Genomic DNA, 17,684 nt, shown 5'->3' with positions numbered 1-17,684 from the left:
AAGTGGAAGCCCGCCTTCCAATCAACATATTTGGAGCTCAGAGGAATTTTCCTCTCTCTATCTCATTGGACCCCCCATCCTAACGGGTCTCCCGGTAAGGATTCAGTCGGACAATGCAACAGCCATGTCCTACATCAATCATCAGGGCGGAACCTGCAGCCGGCCGGTGATGCAGGAGGTGAAGAGGATCCTCCAGTGGGCAGAGGCTCACGTTTCAATATTGTCTGCAGTATACATCCCAGGGGTCGAAAACTGGACGGCGCATTTTATCAGCCGCAACAGGGTGGATCCGGGAGAGTGGTCTCTGCATCCGGACGTATTCGAGGACCTCTGCCGCTGTTGGGGCCGCCCGGACGTGGACTTGATGGCATCCAGGCTCAACAACAATGTTCCCACGTTCCTGGCCCGAGCTTGGGATCCTGAGGCGTACAGGGTGGACGCTCTGGTGTCTCTGTGGCAAGACTTCACACTCCTCTGTCTTCCCACCATTGCCTCTACTCCCAAACGTTCTTCGCATGGTCGCGGCAGAAGGAATCCCGACCATCCTCATCGCCCCCGATTGGCCTCGCTGCACCTGGTTCTCAGAGGTCACTCGGATGCTGGCGGACGTTCCGTGGCCTCTTCCTCTCAGGGAGGACCTACTGTCTCAAGGACCTCTTCCACCAGAATTTACAACCACTTTGTTTAACGGCGTGGCTGTTGAGACCACCATCTTGAAGAAGAGGGGCTTCTCAGACGTTAAGACCATGATCAAATCCAGGAAACCAGCTTCCTCCCGGATATATTATCGTACCTGGAAGGCCTTTCCTGCCTTTTGTGAGAAGATGGGCTTTTTTCCCCTTCATTTCTCCGTTCCGGTGGTCCTCTCCTTTCTCCAGTCAGGTCTTGAGATGGGAACGTCCCTGAGCTCTCTGAAGGGTCAGATCTCCGTTCTGGCCATTTTCTTTCAGCCCTCTCTGGCTCTGCTAGGTCTGGTGAGGACCTTCCTGCAGGGGGTGGCGCATTCGGTCCCTCCTCTGCCACAAACTGGGATTTGAACCTGGTTCTGTCTTCTCTCCAGGCGGTTCCTTTTGAGCCCCTGAGGGACATTTCCCTGAGTTTTCTCACCTGGAAGGTGGTCTTTTTGGTGGCCATCACCTCTATCAGGAGGGTATCGGAGCTGGCCACCCTTTCCTCTAAGGAGCCCTTTTTGGTCTTCCACAAGGACAAGGTGGTACTGCGCCCTGTCCCTTCCTTTTTGCCAAGGTGGTCTCCGCCTTCCACCTTAATGAGGACATAGTCCTGCCATCCTTTTGCCCCGCTCTAGTGAACCCCAAGGAGCACGCTCTCCATTCTCTGGATGTTGTCCGTGGATGTTGTCCGTGCAGTACCTGTCGGTTACTGCCCCATTTCGCCGCTTGGACTCCCTTTTTGTGGTTCCTGAGGGGCCTCGTAAGGGTCTGGCGGCCTCCAAGGTAACTGGCTCAGTGGATTTGGTCGACTATTGCCATGGCATATTGATCCCGGGGTAGGGTTCCCCCAGTGCGGGTTACCGCGCACTCCACCAGGGTGGTGGGGGCCTCCTGGGCCAGGCGCAATCAAGCTTCTACATCACAACTTTGTAAAGCGGCCACCTGGTCGTCCTTACATACCTTTACAAACTTCTACCAGCTGCACTCTTTGGTGTCGGCTGATGCTGCCCTAGGGCGCAAGGTATTTCAGGCTGTGGTTCCTGTTTAACCGTTGGATGTTTTCCCTCTGGTGGTGCTGGTCTTCCCACCCTATGGATTGCTCTAAGATGTCCCATGTTCTGTGTCCCCCAATGGAATGGGCGAGAAAAGGAGATTTTTTTGTGACACTCACCTGTAAAATCTTTTTCTCGTCTTTTCCATTGGGGGACACAGCTCCCACCCATTCTTGTCTGTTGCAGGAGGAGTTGGTTCTATTCTAGTGGCTATATATTGTCAAATTTAAAAGTTTCAGTTTCTCTACTTCTGTAATACATAGTAATACCCCCAAAAATTGTGATGCCTTTACATTCCCCATATGTCTACTTTATGTTTGTAGCATTTTGGGAATGATATTTTATTTTTTGGGGATGTTACAAGGCTTAGAAGTTTAGAAGCAAATTTTGAAATTTTTCTGAAATCTTCAAAATCCCACTTTTTATGGACCAGTTCAGGTTTGAAGTCATATTGTGAGGCTTAGATAATAGAAACCTCCCAAAAATGACCCCATTCTAGAAACTACACCAATCAAGGTATTCAAAACTGTTTTTTTCAAACTGTATTAACCCTTTAGGTCTTCCACAAGAGTTAATGGCAGATTGAGAAACAATTTCGAAATTTCTATTTTTTTGGAAAATTATCCAATATAATACATTTTTTCCAGGAGTAAAACAAGGGTTAACTGCCAAACAAAACTCAAAATTGGTTGCCCTAATTCTGTAGTTTGCAGAAACACCCCATGTGTGGTCGTAAACTACTGTTTGGCCGAACGGGAGGACATAGGAGGGGAACACCATATGGGTTTTGGAAGGCAGATTTTGCAGGACTGGTTTTGTTTATACCAGGTCCCATTTGAAGCCCCCCTGTTGCACCTCCTAGAATAGAAATTTCAAAAAAGGCTCCATCTAAGAAAGTACACCCCTCAAGGTATTTAAAACTGGGTTTACAAACTTTGTTAACCTTTTAGGTGTTCCACAAGAGTTAATGGCAGATGGAGAAACAATTAAAAAATTTATATTTTTTGGAAAATTTTCCATTTTAACCCTTACTTTATTACTGGAAAAAGTGGCTGGGGGGAGTCTGGGGTCTGAGAGAATTTATTTTTTTATTTTTTTCTCCTCCTAACTAACTTTTCCCTTCTTTCCCTGCCTAACGGTGCCTTTCCCTCACTGACCCTAACCTACCTGGATGGCGATGAGGGTGCTGGACAGGAAGAGGAGGGGAGAGAGGAGCGCAGGAAGTTTGAATCTCGCGCCTCTCTCCCCTGCACCAATCGGCACCCTGGACAGCAGTGTTCAGCACCAGGGCCAGCACCGCCTCTCCAAATCTTCGTACTGCGATTGGTGGTGTGTAATCACGCCACCGATCGCAGTCTTTTTCCGGTCACAGGACACCCGAATGGACCGGAAACTCAGAAAACCGTAGGTCTGAATTGACCTGCGGTTTTCTGCGATCGCCGATACGGGGGGTGAAATTAACCCCTTAAGGACGCAGGGCGTACTGGTACGCCCTATTTCCTGAGTCCTTAAGGACTCGGTGCGTACTGGTTAGGGCGTACCAGTACGCCCTGCGTCCTTAAGGGGTTAATCTGATTAAAGGGTTTGTCCACTTTTGTTATATGTATAACCTATCCTGAGTTTTTCCTTTCAATGTAGCTATTTAACCCTTTTGCTACCAGCGCTGTACATGTACGGCGCTGGAGCGATGGGCAAACATGGCGCCCACTCGCATGTGCAGTGGGCGTCATGGCCGGTAGGTCTCTTCTGTTTCAAACAGCAGGGACCTTGCGGCTAATTACGGTGACCGGCAATAATGCAGATCGTGTTAATTAGAAACCATGGAATATAAAAACCCGAAGCTCGCGCTCTGGCCTTATTACCGTCATCCTCTGTGGTCAGTGAGGATGCCGGTTATTGATTTGAATACGCTCAGCCTCACTGAAGAGGCAGAGGGCATTCAAACTGCAATTCTTATTTTGGCCACCAGGTGCTAGGCCAACATAAGAAATTAGCAATAGTCAGTAATAAATGCATTTTAAAAATCCACGATTGTTAAAAATAAAAAAAATGGATTTTATACGCTCAAATATGAGCTTTAAAATCATTACAAAAACTTCTTTTTTTTTTTATTCAAAATATATGAAAAAATATGAAAGTTTAAAGGGTTTCTGTCACCAGAATTAACCCTATTAATCTTTGTGTTGCTCCTGCTCCTAGAGGCTCCATTCTCCAACCTCAAGTCATGCCCTGCCGTTCTTGATTGACAGCGCCAGGCAGCGTTCGTAGCAACATTTTGTTTTGTGTTTAATTTACATCTTTTACAGAGCGGAATAATTAACATGTATCTACCTTCATTCTGTTCTTTGGTGCGATTAGATTGATATCAAATATGTGTAGTTTTAATACTTTTGCACAGTGATGGCACATTTTATGCAACTATGCTATTACGTTGCCATATTCCAAGAGCCACACATCGATGTGGACTTTATTTTAAAGGGAACCTGTCATCAACTTTATGCTGACCTTACTGATGGCAGTATAAAGTAGTGATAGAAATTTCAGCGGTGTGTCACACATCAGCTAAAAGTAAGTGGTTGCTGAGAACCAGCATCATAATCTCTACAGCCCAGGCCGTGAAAAGAGTCAAATCTACCTGAGAAGAGTCATGGTTATTTATAATGTCCTGCACTCTCAGCCATCCGCTGATGAGTTGTGTCCCAGAGAGAGGGAGAAAACTAGGTATTAGGCCTCTTTCACACTACCGTATGGCTATTTCAATGTTTTGCGGTCCGTTTTTCATGGATCCGTTGTTTCCCTTTCCGGTCCGTTTTTCTGTATGGCATATACAGTATACAATAATTACATAGAAAAAATTTGAGCTGGGCATAACATTTTCAATGGATGGTTCCGCAAACACAGAATGGATACGGAAGACCTACGGGTGCATATCCGTATGTGTTTCGTTTTTTTTTTGCGGACCCATTGACTTGAATGGAGCCACGGAATGTGATTTGCGAGCAATAATAGGACATGTTCTATCTTTCAACGGAACGGAAATGCGGAAACGGAATGGCCCGTACACTCGCAAAACAAACGATCGTGTGAACTAGGCCTAATGAGTAAATTCCATTGGAGGAGTCCTACTCCAATCTACCTTTGAATGCTGCTGTATAGAACCTGAGCATTCACTGGGCTGGGCAGTGCCACATAGTGCCAGCACGTAGACTCTTCAGCTGCTGTTCATTGTGCAGCATTGTAATACTGTACTTTTACTGTAATTCTATGGGCTTCCACATTCAACTTATCATATTTTCTTTCTTTAGGCTTCTGAAGAGAAGATTCGGACCACAGATACACAGGTTCTAGTTGCAGCTGCTCAGAAGAAGCTTTTAGAAGAAAGATTGAAACTCGTAGCAGAACTCTGGAATGCGGGTATCAAGGTAGATGCCCTTGTGTGATCCATGTATTGTCTCCATTATTGTAGGATTATAGATAATACTCATATTCTATCTCAGGGATGTGAAACAAGATTTCTATGAAGGATATATAGCAAATATTTGCTATACAATTGTTTCTGAAGAAAATGTCATGTTTCCTGATTTTGGCACCCCCACACAGTAATAGTGCCCAGTGTAGTAAGAATGCCTCCTTGGTGCTCTCTAAGCGATCCTCAAGTCCCATAAGGCAGGGTGAGTTGACATCACGTTTTTGCCGTTTAACTTGGGGGGAAAAAGAGGATACAGAAACATAGCACACCATGCTTTCTCGCCCATTCCATTGGGGGACACAGACCATGGGTATAGCTTAGGCCAGTGTTTCCCAACCAGTGTGCCTCCAGCTGTTACAAAACTACAACTCCCAGCATGCCCGCACAGCCAAATGCTGTCTGGGCATGCTGGGAGTTGTAGTTTTGCAACATCTGGAGGCACACTGGTTGGGAAACACTGGCTTAGGCCATTACTAGGAGGAGACACTATGCAAATAATAAAAAACAGCTCCTCCTCCACTGACTATACCCCCATGCTCCAACAGGAGGATAAGGAGGTGACACTCCTTCTCCTGCAGGGTTGTCCCTGTAGATTTTTCTTCTCCTGTTAGTTTTTTTTCTAAACAGGACACGGGGTCGCATGGTGCGTCCCTGGTCTCTCAGTGGAGCGAGTGCCTGGGTCGAATGGCTGTCCCCGGCTACCTCCTTTTTTCCCCAGAAGATAAGTGGAACCGGGCTCGACCTGCAGCTCCGGTGGCACCTAGTCCTGCCCTCTATCCAGTGCACTGCCACTCCTTGTGCCAGATGACTGAAGAGGTGACCCCATGCTGGTCCGGAGCAGAGGGTGAAGACTGCAGGACTCGGATAAGTACATCGGCTTTCCTGCAGCTCCCCCTCCCCCCTTGCTCACACTGTGACACGGTTGTTTAGGGCTTACCTGTGAGAGGGCCGGCTGGTTGAGAGGGAGGAGGGATTCCCTCTTGTCCCCTGTATCCTGGCGGTGGGCTTCTTTTTCGGAGCCGGGGTCTGCCTTTTTTATATATATATATATATATATATATATATATATATATATATATATATATATATATATATATATATAATATATAATATATAATATATATTTCCCTCAATTTTTTCTTATTTATTTTATTCCGAATTCCCCTCCCCACTTGCGATGGGGGGGCCATCTGCTCTCCTTTCAGCATGTCTGGAGAGCTTCTGGTCAGGGAAGTAGTTGTCCCAGTTCCGCTGGAGGAACAGGGGGCAGGTTTCTACTCAAATCTCTGTAGTGCCAAAGAAGGAGGGATCAGTGCGTCCGGTCCTAGACCTGACGCTGTTAAACAAGTCCCTGCGGGTGCGGAGGTTCCGGATGTAATCCCTCCGCTTTGTTATTGCTTTTCTTCTTCCAGGGGAGTTCCTCACGTCGGTGGACATCCAGGACGCCTATCTTTCCTTCCCTTTTGGGCTGGCAACAGCTCTGTGGGTATTCACAAAGATCTTGGCGCCGATCATGGCGCTTCTCCAATCATGCCCTACCTGGACGACATTCTGATAAAGGCTCCCTCTCGTCCCCAGGCCGAAGACAGCGTCAGGATCACTGTTCAGACTCTGCAACAGTTCGGCTGGCTGATCAACTTCCCGAAGTCGTCTCTCCAACCTTCCCAGAGGGTGACCTTCCTGGGGATGATTATGGACACTACTGTAGCCCGGGTATTCCTCCCGGATTGCAAGTTCTCACGGATATGGGAGTCGGTGTCTCGCCTTCTACATTCCCCGTGTTTCTCCATCCGGGAGTGCATGCAGGTTCTGGGGCTTATGGTGGCCTCCCTCGAGGCAGTCCCCTTTGCCCAGTTTCACACTCGGCCTCTGCAGCAGGCGATCCTGTCCTTCTGGGACAGGACATCGAGGGGTCTGGACTCTGTGATCCGCCTTCCTCCTCGGGTTCGCATGGAACTCCCGTTGTGGCTGTCCCCTCAGAATCTGACTTCGGGGAAATCCTTCCTCCCAATCTCGTGGACAGTAGTCACCACCGATGCCAGTCTCCTGGGTTGGGGCGGTGTTCTCCAGGCTCGGATGGTTCAGGGGGTGTGGTCAGAAGTGGAAGCCTGCCTTCCGATCAACATATTGGAGCTCGGAGAAACTTTCCTCTCTCTATCTCATTGGACCCCTCTCCTAATGCGTCTCCCGGTAAGGATCCAATTGGACAATGCCACAGCCGTGGACTACATTGATTATCAGGGCGGAACCCGCAGCCGGCCAGTGATGCAGGAGGTGAAGAGGATCCTCCAGTGGGCAGAGGCCCACGTTTCAATATTGTCTGCAGTATACATCCCAGGGGTCGAAAACTGGACTGCGGATTTTCTCAGCTGCAACAGGGTGGATCCGGGAGAGTGGTCTCTGCATCCGGACGTATTCGAGGACCTCTGTCGCCGATGGGGCCGCCCGGACATGAACTTGATGAAGTCCAGGCTCAATAACAAGGTTCCCACGTTCCTGGCCCGAACTCAGGATCAGAGGTGTACGGGGTGGATGCTCTGGTGTCTCCGTGGCAAGATTTCGTGTCTTTCCACCGCTGCCGTTACCCCCAAAGGTTCTTGGCAGGATCGCGGTAGAAGGGATTCCGGCCATCCTCATCGCCCCCGATTGGCCTCGCCGTGCCTGGTTGTTCTCGGCGGTCACTCGGATGCTGGCGGACGTTCCGTGGCCTCTTCCTCTCAGAGGACCTGCTGTCTCAACGACCGCTCTTCCACCAGAATTTACGGTCGCTTCATTTAACTGAGTGGCTGTTGAGACCGCCATCCTGAAGAAGAGGGGCTTCTCGGACTCCGTCGTGAAGACCATGATCAAGGCCAGGAAGCCAGCTTCATCCCGGATATACTATCGTACCTGGAAGGCCTTTCTTGCCTTTTGCGAGAAACTAGAGGTTTGTCCCCTTCGTTTCTCTGTTCCGATGGTCCTCTCCTTTCTCCAGTCGGGCCAAGAGCTGGGAATTTCCCTGAGCTCCCTAAATGGTCAAGTTTAGGCTCTTGTCATTTTCTTTCAGCGGTCCCTGGCTCTGCTTGGGCCTGTGAGGACCTTCATGCAGGGGGTGGCGCATTCGGTTCCTCCTCTGCTCCCCTGGGATCTCAATCTGGTTCTGTCTTCCCTCCCTTTGAACCCCTGAGGGAGATTTCCCCGACACTGCTCACCTGGAAAGTGGTCTTTCTGGTGGCCATCACCTCTATCAGGAGGGTTTCGGAACTGGCGGCTCTTTCCTCTAGGGAGCCCTTTATGGTCTTCCACAAGGATAAGGTGGTGCTGCGCCTGGCCCCTTCTTTTTTGCCCAAGGTGGTCTCCGCCTTCCACCTTAATGAGGACATAGTTCTGCCCTCTTTTTGCCCTTCTCCAGCGAACCCCAAGGAGCGCATTCTACATTCCCTGGACGTTGTCCGTGCTTTGAGGGTGTACCTTTCGGTGACTGCCCCCTTCCGCCATTCTAACTCCCTCTTCGTGGTTCCCGAAAGGCCTCATGGCGTATTGTTCCTGTAGCAGAGTTCCCCCGGTGGGGGTTACCGCGCACTCCACCAGGGCGGTGGGGGCCTCCTGGGCTAGGCGTAATCAAGCGTCTGCATCGCAACTTTGCAAGGTTTTAGCAACTGCACTCTTTGGCATCGGCTGATGTTGCCCTTGGGTGCAAGGTATTGCAGGCAGTGGTTCCTGTTTGACCGTTGGATGTTTACCTCTGGCGGTGTTGATCTTTTTCCCACCCCATGGACTGCTCTGGGACTTCCCATGGTCTGTGTCCCCCCAATGGAATGGGCGAGAAAAGGATATTTTTTGTGAAACTTGCCTGTAAACTCTTTTTCTCGTCTTTTCCATTGGGGACACAGCTCCCACCCATTCTTGTCTGTTGCAGGAGGGGTTGGTTCACTTATGTTGGGACCTTAATGGTTTCGGTCCGATGGCGGTATTCCTGGCGATAATTTGCCACCAGCGCGATCCGAAGCAATGAAAATTCCCATTCTACCCTCCGGTGTCGTCTGGTTGATAAAATCCACCTGCGCCATCCAGCGCAGAACCTCTGGAAGTTCCCATTCCATCCTCCTGGGTGGTCTGGTTGATAATCCCCCACCTGCACGATCCAATGGAGAACCTCTGGAAATTCCTCCGGGGTCGTTTGGTTGATAAGCCCCACCTACGCAATCCGGTGGATTCCCACTCCACCCTCTGGGTCGTTGGTTGATATATCCCCAGGCAGTTTCTGAGAGGTAGAACTGCGCACAAGCGGGTCAGAGCAAAACATTATTCTCAGTCACCTGTGCACCCCAAAGGGTCCCGCTCAGACGCACCCTTCTATCCCTGAAGAGGTTCGGTCCGAGGAGGGGGAGGAGGAGGAGGAATCAGTGATTCGGGCTCTAACCCGAATCCGTTGCAATCTTCCAAGACTGCGTCCACAGTAGCCAGCAGTTTTTGTCGTCTGCATTACACCCTTCCTTAGGCGGAGTATTTGCACTACTACTGGAAGCAGTACTCCCTTGGATATTACCTCCCTCCATTGGGGTCTAACAGCACTAGAACTGTTTCAGTGCCGGCAGTAGGCGTTCCCCCTTTTATAGTAGAAAAGCTTGTAGCCAGCTCACCTTCCGATCCTGTGTGACGGTGCACGGGGCGGACTCAAGCCAGTCCGGAGGTAGATACACAAAGTAGAAAAAGGCTCCGGCACCAGAAGGACGTAGTGAAAAATCCCGGTCTTTATTTTTGTCACCACAATACAGGTACAACCAGCAACAGTGACACTGGAACCCACTTATCCCCACGATCTACGCGTTTCGAACGATATTGTTCTTAGTCATGATCGGAGGTGTCTGGCCTGTACCGGGCTGAAATAAGGCTCACCCCCGAGATATCCGCCCAAAGGGGAGGGATCTCAAAAACCAGGGCAAGCTAAAAATCAATCCGGTGAACGCGAGACACCTGTGCAAACAAATTCACCTGTGACATATAAAAGTTTCTATACCCCACAGTGCTACAACATATAATACAATGTATGTATAATACAATATAAAAATTGTAGTTACTCTCCTCCGAAAAAAGGGCATATAGGTTGGAAAAATATACATATACCGTAATTTTCGCCCTATAAGACGCACCGGCCCATAAGACGCACCTAGGTTTTTGGGGAGGAAAATAAGAAAAAAAATATTTTTAACCAAAAGGTGTGCTGTGTGTTTGGTGGGTTTGGAACTAATGGTGGTCTGTGGATGGCACTATTACTGGGGATCTGTGGATGACTGACACTGTTATGGGGGGGGGGATCTGTGGATGACGGACACTGTTATGGGGGGGATCTGTGGATGACTGACACTGTTATGGGGGGGGTTATCTGTGGATGACTGACACTGTTATGGGGGATCTGTGGATGACTGACACTGTTATGGGGGGAATCTGTGGATGACGGACACTGTTATGGGGGGGATCTGTGGATGACGGACACTGTTATGGGGGGATCTGTGGATGACGGACACTGTTATGGGGGGATCTGTGGATGACGGACACTGTTATGGGGGGGGATCTGTGGATGACGGACACTGTTATGGGGGATCTGTGGATGACGGACACTGTTATGGGGGATCTGTGGATGACGGACACTGTTATGGGGGGGATCTGTGGATGAGGACACTGTTATGGGGGGGATCTGTGGATGAGGACACTGTTATGGGGGGGATCTGTGGATGACGGACACTGTTATGGGGGATCTGTGGATGACGGACACTGTTATGGTGGGCTCTGTGGATGGCACTGTTACAGGGGGCTCTGTGGATGGCACTGTTACAGGGGGGATCTGTGGATGGCACTGTTACAGGGGGGGATCTGTGGGTGGCACTGTTACAGGGGGGGGATCTGTGGGTGGCACTGTTATATATGTGCCATCCACAGACCCCCCCAGCCCATAACAATGCCATCCACAGACCCCCCCAGCCCATAACAATGCCATCCACAGACCCCCCCCCCAGCCCATAACAGTGCCATCCACAGACCCCCCCAGCCCATAACAGTGCCATCCACAGACCCCCCTAGCCCATAACTGTGCCATCCACAGACCCCCCTAGCCCATAACTGTGCCATCCACAGACCCCCCTAGCCCATAACTGTGCCATCCACAGATCGCCGCCGCCAGTATACAAAAATAAGATGTCATATTCAAGTAATACTTATTAAACATGCCCTCTCAGTCCTATTACTACCTTACATCCTAATCGCTTGTGTAGAATTCAGGCATAATATAGGCTGGGATGATATATATATATATTTTTCTCTGTCTTGGTTTTTTTGTCTTGGTATTTCTTATTTTATTTTTTATTTTATTTTGCATTTTGTATTCTTTCTGGTATTTTTTTCTGATATGTTTTTCTTTGGTAGATGCCCTTTTGTTTGCTTTCAGCAATTGGGCGTGAGCCTTATTTCAGCCTGGTACACGCCAGACACCTCAGATCATGACTAAGAACAATATCGTTCGAAACGCGAAGATCGTGGGGATAAGTGGGTTCCAGTGTCACTGTTGCTGGTTGTACCTGTATTGTGGTGACAAAAATAAAGACCAGGATTTTTCACTACGTCCTTCTGGTGCCGGAGCCTTTTTCTACTTTGTGTTCCCCCTTTTAGTAGGTGGCGTACTCTCTCTACTTGGATTCAGTTCCTGCTAGATGCATTACTGCATTGCCACTCTTCATGGTGGAGCACTTGCACTACCACAAGCATTACCCCCTTTCATTGGTGGGATAATTGCAACATTGCCCCTTCCACAACTGATCCACTACCGTGGGGAATGAGTACACATCTTGGATGTTGCACTTAAACTACGACACGGCTATAGACGCTGGTGCCCTGTACTCTTGTTCTAATGGTATTTCGGTGCCTCCAGTGGATACTGTGGATGTTTCCACGTTGTGTCCTTTTCCTTTGGTGCCGGTTTGGGGCATAATAATAACGACCTGTCTTCTCACGACGTTGGCCAGCGTCACTCATGTTTCCTAGCGTCCCCTATCTCCATTGTATGTATCTTCAACAATATGTAGTGCATACACCGTGGCACGTAATATTGTGATTACGTTCCTGCAAGTCAAGTGTTACACTGACTCTATATTCTCTATATCCATCATTCCTGATGTTGAAAGTGGTTGTGCTGGCACTCTGGTTTAGCTTTGCAGCGTGTTCTCCTCCGCTGGGGCAGATTTTACGTTGGTACTAGCGTTCGCAGTCGCTGCAGTGGGGCATTCCCTCAGGTAGGGGTTCTACTCTGACGCTGGCTTGGCGGTTGTTCCTGTTCAACGCCCTTCCCAGGAGGAGTGTTTAAGGTTAGCTCTCCTTCCCTGAGACAGTATGGTACCATGGTTTCTACCGGATTCCTCTAGTCTGCCCCTCAGTTTTGTGCTGGCGGGGCACGCCATGGCTCCTACGGTACGGGGTCCATTACATACTCTGGCTCCTTTGTCAGGTGACGCATTCTTCTAACGCCGAATTCGGTGGTGTACGCTGCATGGCCTCCTCCTTGGGCGGAGTATGGCGCCACCACTATTATTTGGCTACTTCTGTGTAGTGCCAGTCTCGGATAGGGAATGGTCTTCGCTCCACAAACCTTGGTAGCTCCTAAGTTACTACTTCCCCTCATCTACGCTGATGCAGGGTATTGGTTCTGTGTTTTTTTTATTTTTTTTTCCTTCCAGTCTTTTTCTTCCAGTCTCGTTCCGGACCGACTGTTTGGGCTTGTGACGTTTTCCGTATTCTCCTTCTACAGGTGAATCCTACCCGTTGGTCCTGGGTGTACTACCCGTATCTACAGCTACCTCTCTCAAGACTTGATTAATGACTACATTCGGACTGACATGGCAGTCATGCCTTTTCACTGCGCATTCAATGGCTAGACTATGAGACTACCCACGCCAGGCGGAGCGGGGATGCTGTCACGACTCGCCATTGTTGATGAAGTTTTTGTTCCTGGAACAGAACACCCCTTCTATTCTTCCTTCTCATCTTGGTCGGGTCGCAATTTCTGTCTAGCAGCATTGCTACACCGTCAATACATGGGTGCTGACGGAACTCCACTGCCGGTGATTCTCATATCGTCTCTACTTCTACCTATCCAATGTATTGATTCCTTGGCTTGCGGTTGGACACGCCTCATTGTATCAGCCAGTTTCTCAGGCTCCCCACAAGCCTCTTCGGCTCGGGGGGACAACGGTGAAGCGCTTCCCTTTAGCAGCGGTGGGTCCTGGGTTTTTGGTTTAGCCCTTGGTTTCTTGATGGGTCAGATTCGGCGCTTTCCATCTTTTTCCAGTGTCCTCTGACTCACCTGGGGCCCATAATAACCTTCCTTCAGGGAATGGCACCTACGGTTCCTCCGTACCATCTTACTTTACCACCTTGAGATCTGAACTTGGTCTTTTCAGCGCTCCGGAGTTCTCCCTTTGCAGGAGATGTCACTCCGACTCCGGTCCTGGAATGTAGTTTTTTCTGCAATTGCTGAAGCATACTGCACCCGGGGCAAGGTTCCGCCCTTTGGTGTCACGGCTCACTCCACCAGAGTGGTGGGCGCTCTTGGGCTCGGAGGATTCAAGGTTCGGCCGCATAGTTGTGCAAAGCGGCTACTGTCCTCGTTACGCAGATTCACTAAACTTTGACAGGTGCATACTTATGCATCAGCGGGCGCTGCCTTGGGCCGCATGGTCTTGCAGGCGGCAGTTCTTAGTTGCCTGCAGGGGCACTTGCTCCATGGGTCTGTGGTTTTCCCTCCCTGTGGACTGCTCTTGGACGTCCCACGGTTTCTGTGTCCCCCAATGAATATGGGTGAGAAAACAAGATTTTTGTAAAACTTTTTCGCTCTTCATTGGGGGACACAGCATCTGCCCAGTATTGTTGTTCGGCCACAGTTGTGGCTCTTGCTGGTTAGAACCTAGTTGGGTTCTTGGCATTGTTGGTGTTACACGTTATTTCGTTGGTTTACTTGCTTCTCCTACTGCTTCTACACAAACTGAAGCTCTCTCTCCAGGCTGGAGGGGGTATAGCTACCAGTGGAGGAGCTAACAGCTTTTACTAGTGTCAACGCCTTCTAGAGGACATGGCTATACCCACAGTTTGTGTCCCCCAATGAAGAGCGAGAAAGAGATTTTACTGGTAAGTTTTACAAAAATCTAGTTTTTTTGACACCTTACATCACAAAAAGTGTAATACCGAGCGATTATAAAGTCATATGCACCCTAAAATAGTACAAAGCCAACCGTCATCTCATACGGAAAAAAATGAGCCCCCTACATAAGACAGTCTCCCCAAAAATAAAAATAAACTATGGCTTTCAGAATATGGAGACTAAAAACTATTTTTTTTAAAAAATATTAGTTTTTAGTTCATATTAGTTATTTCGCGTCCATAACAACCTGCTCTATAGAAATACTACATGATCTAACCTGTCAGGTGAACATTTTAAATAGCTAAAAATAAAAACGGGTGCCAAAACAGCTATTTTTTGTGTAATCTAGAGCAACCAAAAATCATATGTACCCTAAAATAGTGCCAACAAAACTGCCACCTTATCACTTAGCTTCCAAAATGGGGTCTTTTTCTACTCTAGGGGTGCATCAGGGGGTCTTCAAATGTGACATGGCAGCTTACAATTATCCCAGTGAAATCTGCCTTCTAAAAACCAAATGGTGTTCCTTTCCTTCTGCGCTCTGCTGTGTGCCCGTACAGCAGTTTACAACCACAAAACTGTAAACTACAGAATCAAGGTAATAAATATTAAGTTTTGTTTGGCTGTTAAATCTGCCCAAAAAGTGAAATTCTGAAATTTCATCTACAGTTTCCTTTAAATTCTTATGGAACACCTAAAGGGTTATAACAAAGTTTGTAAAATCATTTTTGAATACCTTTTTAGGGTGTAGTTTCTAAAATGGGGTGATTTATGGGTGGTTTATAATATGCAAGTCCCAGACAGTGACTTCATTACTGAACTGCTCCTAAAAAAATTGTGTTTTGAAAATTTTCTTAAACATTTTAAGATTTGCTTCTAAACTTCTAAGCCTTCTAACATCCCCAAAAAATAAAATCTAATTTTCAAAATGATCCAAAGATGAATTAGACATGGGGAATATAAAGTAATAACTATTTTTGGAGGTATTACTATCTATTATAAAAGTAGAGAAATTGAAATTTGGAAATGTGCACATTTTTCCATTTTTTTTTTATTGAAAATTTGGTATTTTTTATAAATAAAAATGAAATATTTTGACTCATTTTGCCACTTTCATGAAGTACAAAATGTGACGAATGGCCTTATTAAGTAAAAGCGTTTCAAAGTTACTACCGCATAAAGTGACACATGTCAGATTTGCTAAATTAGTCTGCGTCCTGAAGGTGAAAAATGGGGTTAAACATAAAAAACCAAGTTTAAATCACCTCCTTTCCTTAGGATAAAGTTAAAATTACATAAATAAATAAAAATATAAACCTCATGGGCATCAACGTGTCAGAAAACGTCCATACTATTGAAATATAAAAATATTTTTCTAATATGGCAAATGACATAATGGAAAAAAAATATCAAAATGGCCGATTCACAATTTTTTTATTCCCTTATCTTACCCAATTTTTTTATTTATAAAATGTGATCCAAAAAGTCTCACACACTACAGTTTGTCCCACTAAAAATGAGGCCCCGCACAGCTTAGTAGACATACAGTAACTATAAAAAAAAGTTATGGGGTCAGATTATGGTGATGTAAACATTTAAGTCAAGTAAAAAAAAAATTGGCATTTAAACATATAAAACCTATGCATGTGTGGTATTATCGTTATGCTCCAGAGAATGAAGGGCACAGGTCAGTTTTGCCACATAGGGAACGCCGTAGGGACAGAACCTGTAAAACTGTGGAAGAATTGTTTTTATTTTTTTCCTAATTCCACTTCATTTGGAAAAAAAAATTCCCCGCTACCGATTTCATTGTATGCTATGTTATATGGTGGCATTAGAAAGTGCAACTTGTCCCACAAAAAAACAAGTCCTCATACGGATATTCAGACCAGGTAAGAAACAAACAAACAAAAAAAAAATACAGCATCACTACGGCCTAAACTAGAGATCATCAAAAAAATAAAAAAAATAGCCTTTTACACAGAGCTAAAAATGTTTTTTTTATTTTTTTATTTATTTTTTAACGTTTTTTATATTATTAAAACGCAAGAAAATAAATAAATTTGGTATCACTGTACTCATACTGACCTGCAGAATGCAGTTAAAGTTGTCTGGCTTTGGGACTGACAACCCCTATCCTTTGAACTTTTGCCCCGGAACATAAAAAAGCAGACTTGCCTGCCCACATTTAACAGACATTACTATTGTATTGATTAATTAATAACTTTATAAAAAAAACGAAAATAATTGTTAAAAACTAGTCAAAATTCAACAGCGGGATAGGAGCAGGACATGACTGACTGATAATGTCTACAGACTTGAAATGATGGGGTGGGCTGCCAGGCAGAGGAGGGTGAGTGCTGGGCATAGAGGGAAAGGTATAAGCAGTGCTTGGAAGGCGCAGGATGGATGTGAGCAGCGAGCAAAAGACATGGCAGCAGCAGTCACTGCCCTAAAAGCTGGCTATTCATATACACAACTGTGAGGCAGTTATTTTCCCCCTTTTAATCGTGGGGCTTCATGTCTGCACCTAGTGACATACGGATGTGTGACATGAAGGTTAGGAGGTGATGCTTCCCGGACACTGTTCACTTAGTATAGCAGAATAAACGCGGATCTCTATAGTACACAGTACCTCCCGTGATCTACTTTGCACCCATTGGCAGTCGACCTGTTGATTGTGATTAATAGATTACAGAGCTACGGGCTATGGATCCCACCAATCTTACTTTTACAACATGTAACCATGTTTCTGGGACATCTAGTTTTATGCTCTATTTTTGTCTCCTCAGGCCGAAATGTTGTACAAGAAAAATCCAAAGTTACTAAATCAGTTGCAGTACTGTGAAGAGACCGGTATTCCACTAGTGGCAATCATTGGGGAGCAGGAACTCAAAGACGGCGTTGTAAAGCTCAGAGATGTTTCCACAAGGGAAGAGGTATGTAAAGCCCTATTCACAGGCATTTCTGTGCAGTCTGTGATGCATTTTGATTTTGGCCAAGATCATGGGTGGTTTGCAAACATGGTAACGTTATAAACAAAATATAAACAGACCGCAACTAAACTTTCTGAACAACAAAATAAACATTTTAGAAAAAAATCTTAGAAAGGGTGCATTCAGTGTTAAAAACATGCAGCTGCTGTCATTAGAAAACGGCACTACTCGATACGAGTGTATTACTGTAGTACAGCGGTGGCATGAAGCGCACGGCGTCATAGCAACCAATGACGCAGTACGCTCCTGCTGTCAGCAGGAATCCAGGCCGGGATACCACGGACCGTTCACGGCCGTGTGCATTCGGCCCTAATCAAGGGTGCTGAGCTG

The 17,684-nt window shown here is 46.9% G+C and overlaps 1 protein-coding gene across 1 annotated transcript in view; it reads left to right on the top strand.

The window, feature by feature from the left end:
- The window catches only part of HARS1 (histidyl-tRNA synthetase 1), a 125,913-nt gene that overhangs the window by 85,637 nt on the left and 22,592 nt on the right, over positions 1 to 17,684 (top strand). Inside the window, exons 11-12 of the mRNA XM_044274989.1 lie at positions 5,029 to 5,145; positions 17,151 to 17,297. Of these exons, the coding sequence (XP_044130924.1) occupies positions 5,029 to 5,145; positions 17,151 to 17,297 (264 nt within the window). The remainder of the gene's footprint in view (positions 1 to 5,028; positions 5,146 to 17,150; positions 17,298 to 17,684) is intronic.

This window comes from Bufo gargarizans, unplaced genomic scaffold (genome assembly GCF_014858855.1).
Source record: "Bufo gargarizans isolate SCDJY-AF-19 unplaced genomic scaffold, ASM1485885v1 original_scaffold_2202_pilon, whole genome shotgun sequence".
Taxonomy (NCBI): domain Eukaryota; kingdom Metazoa; phylum Chordata; class Amphibia; order Anura; family Bufonidae; genus Bufo; species Bufo gargarizans.
This window is presented reverse-complemented; position numbering and strand designations above follow the sequence as displayed.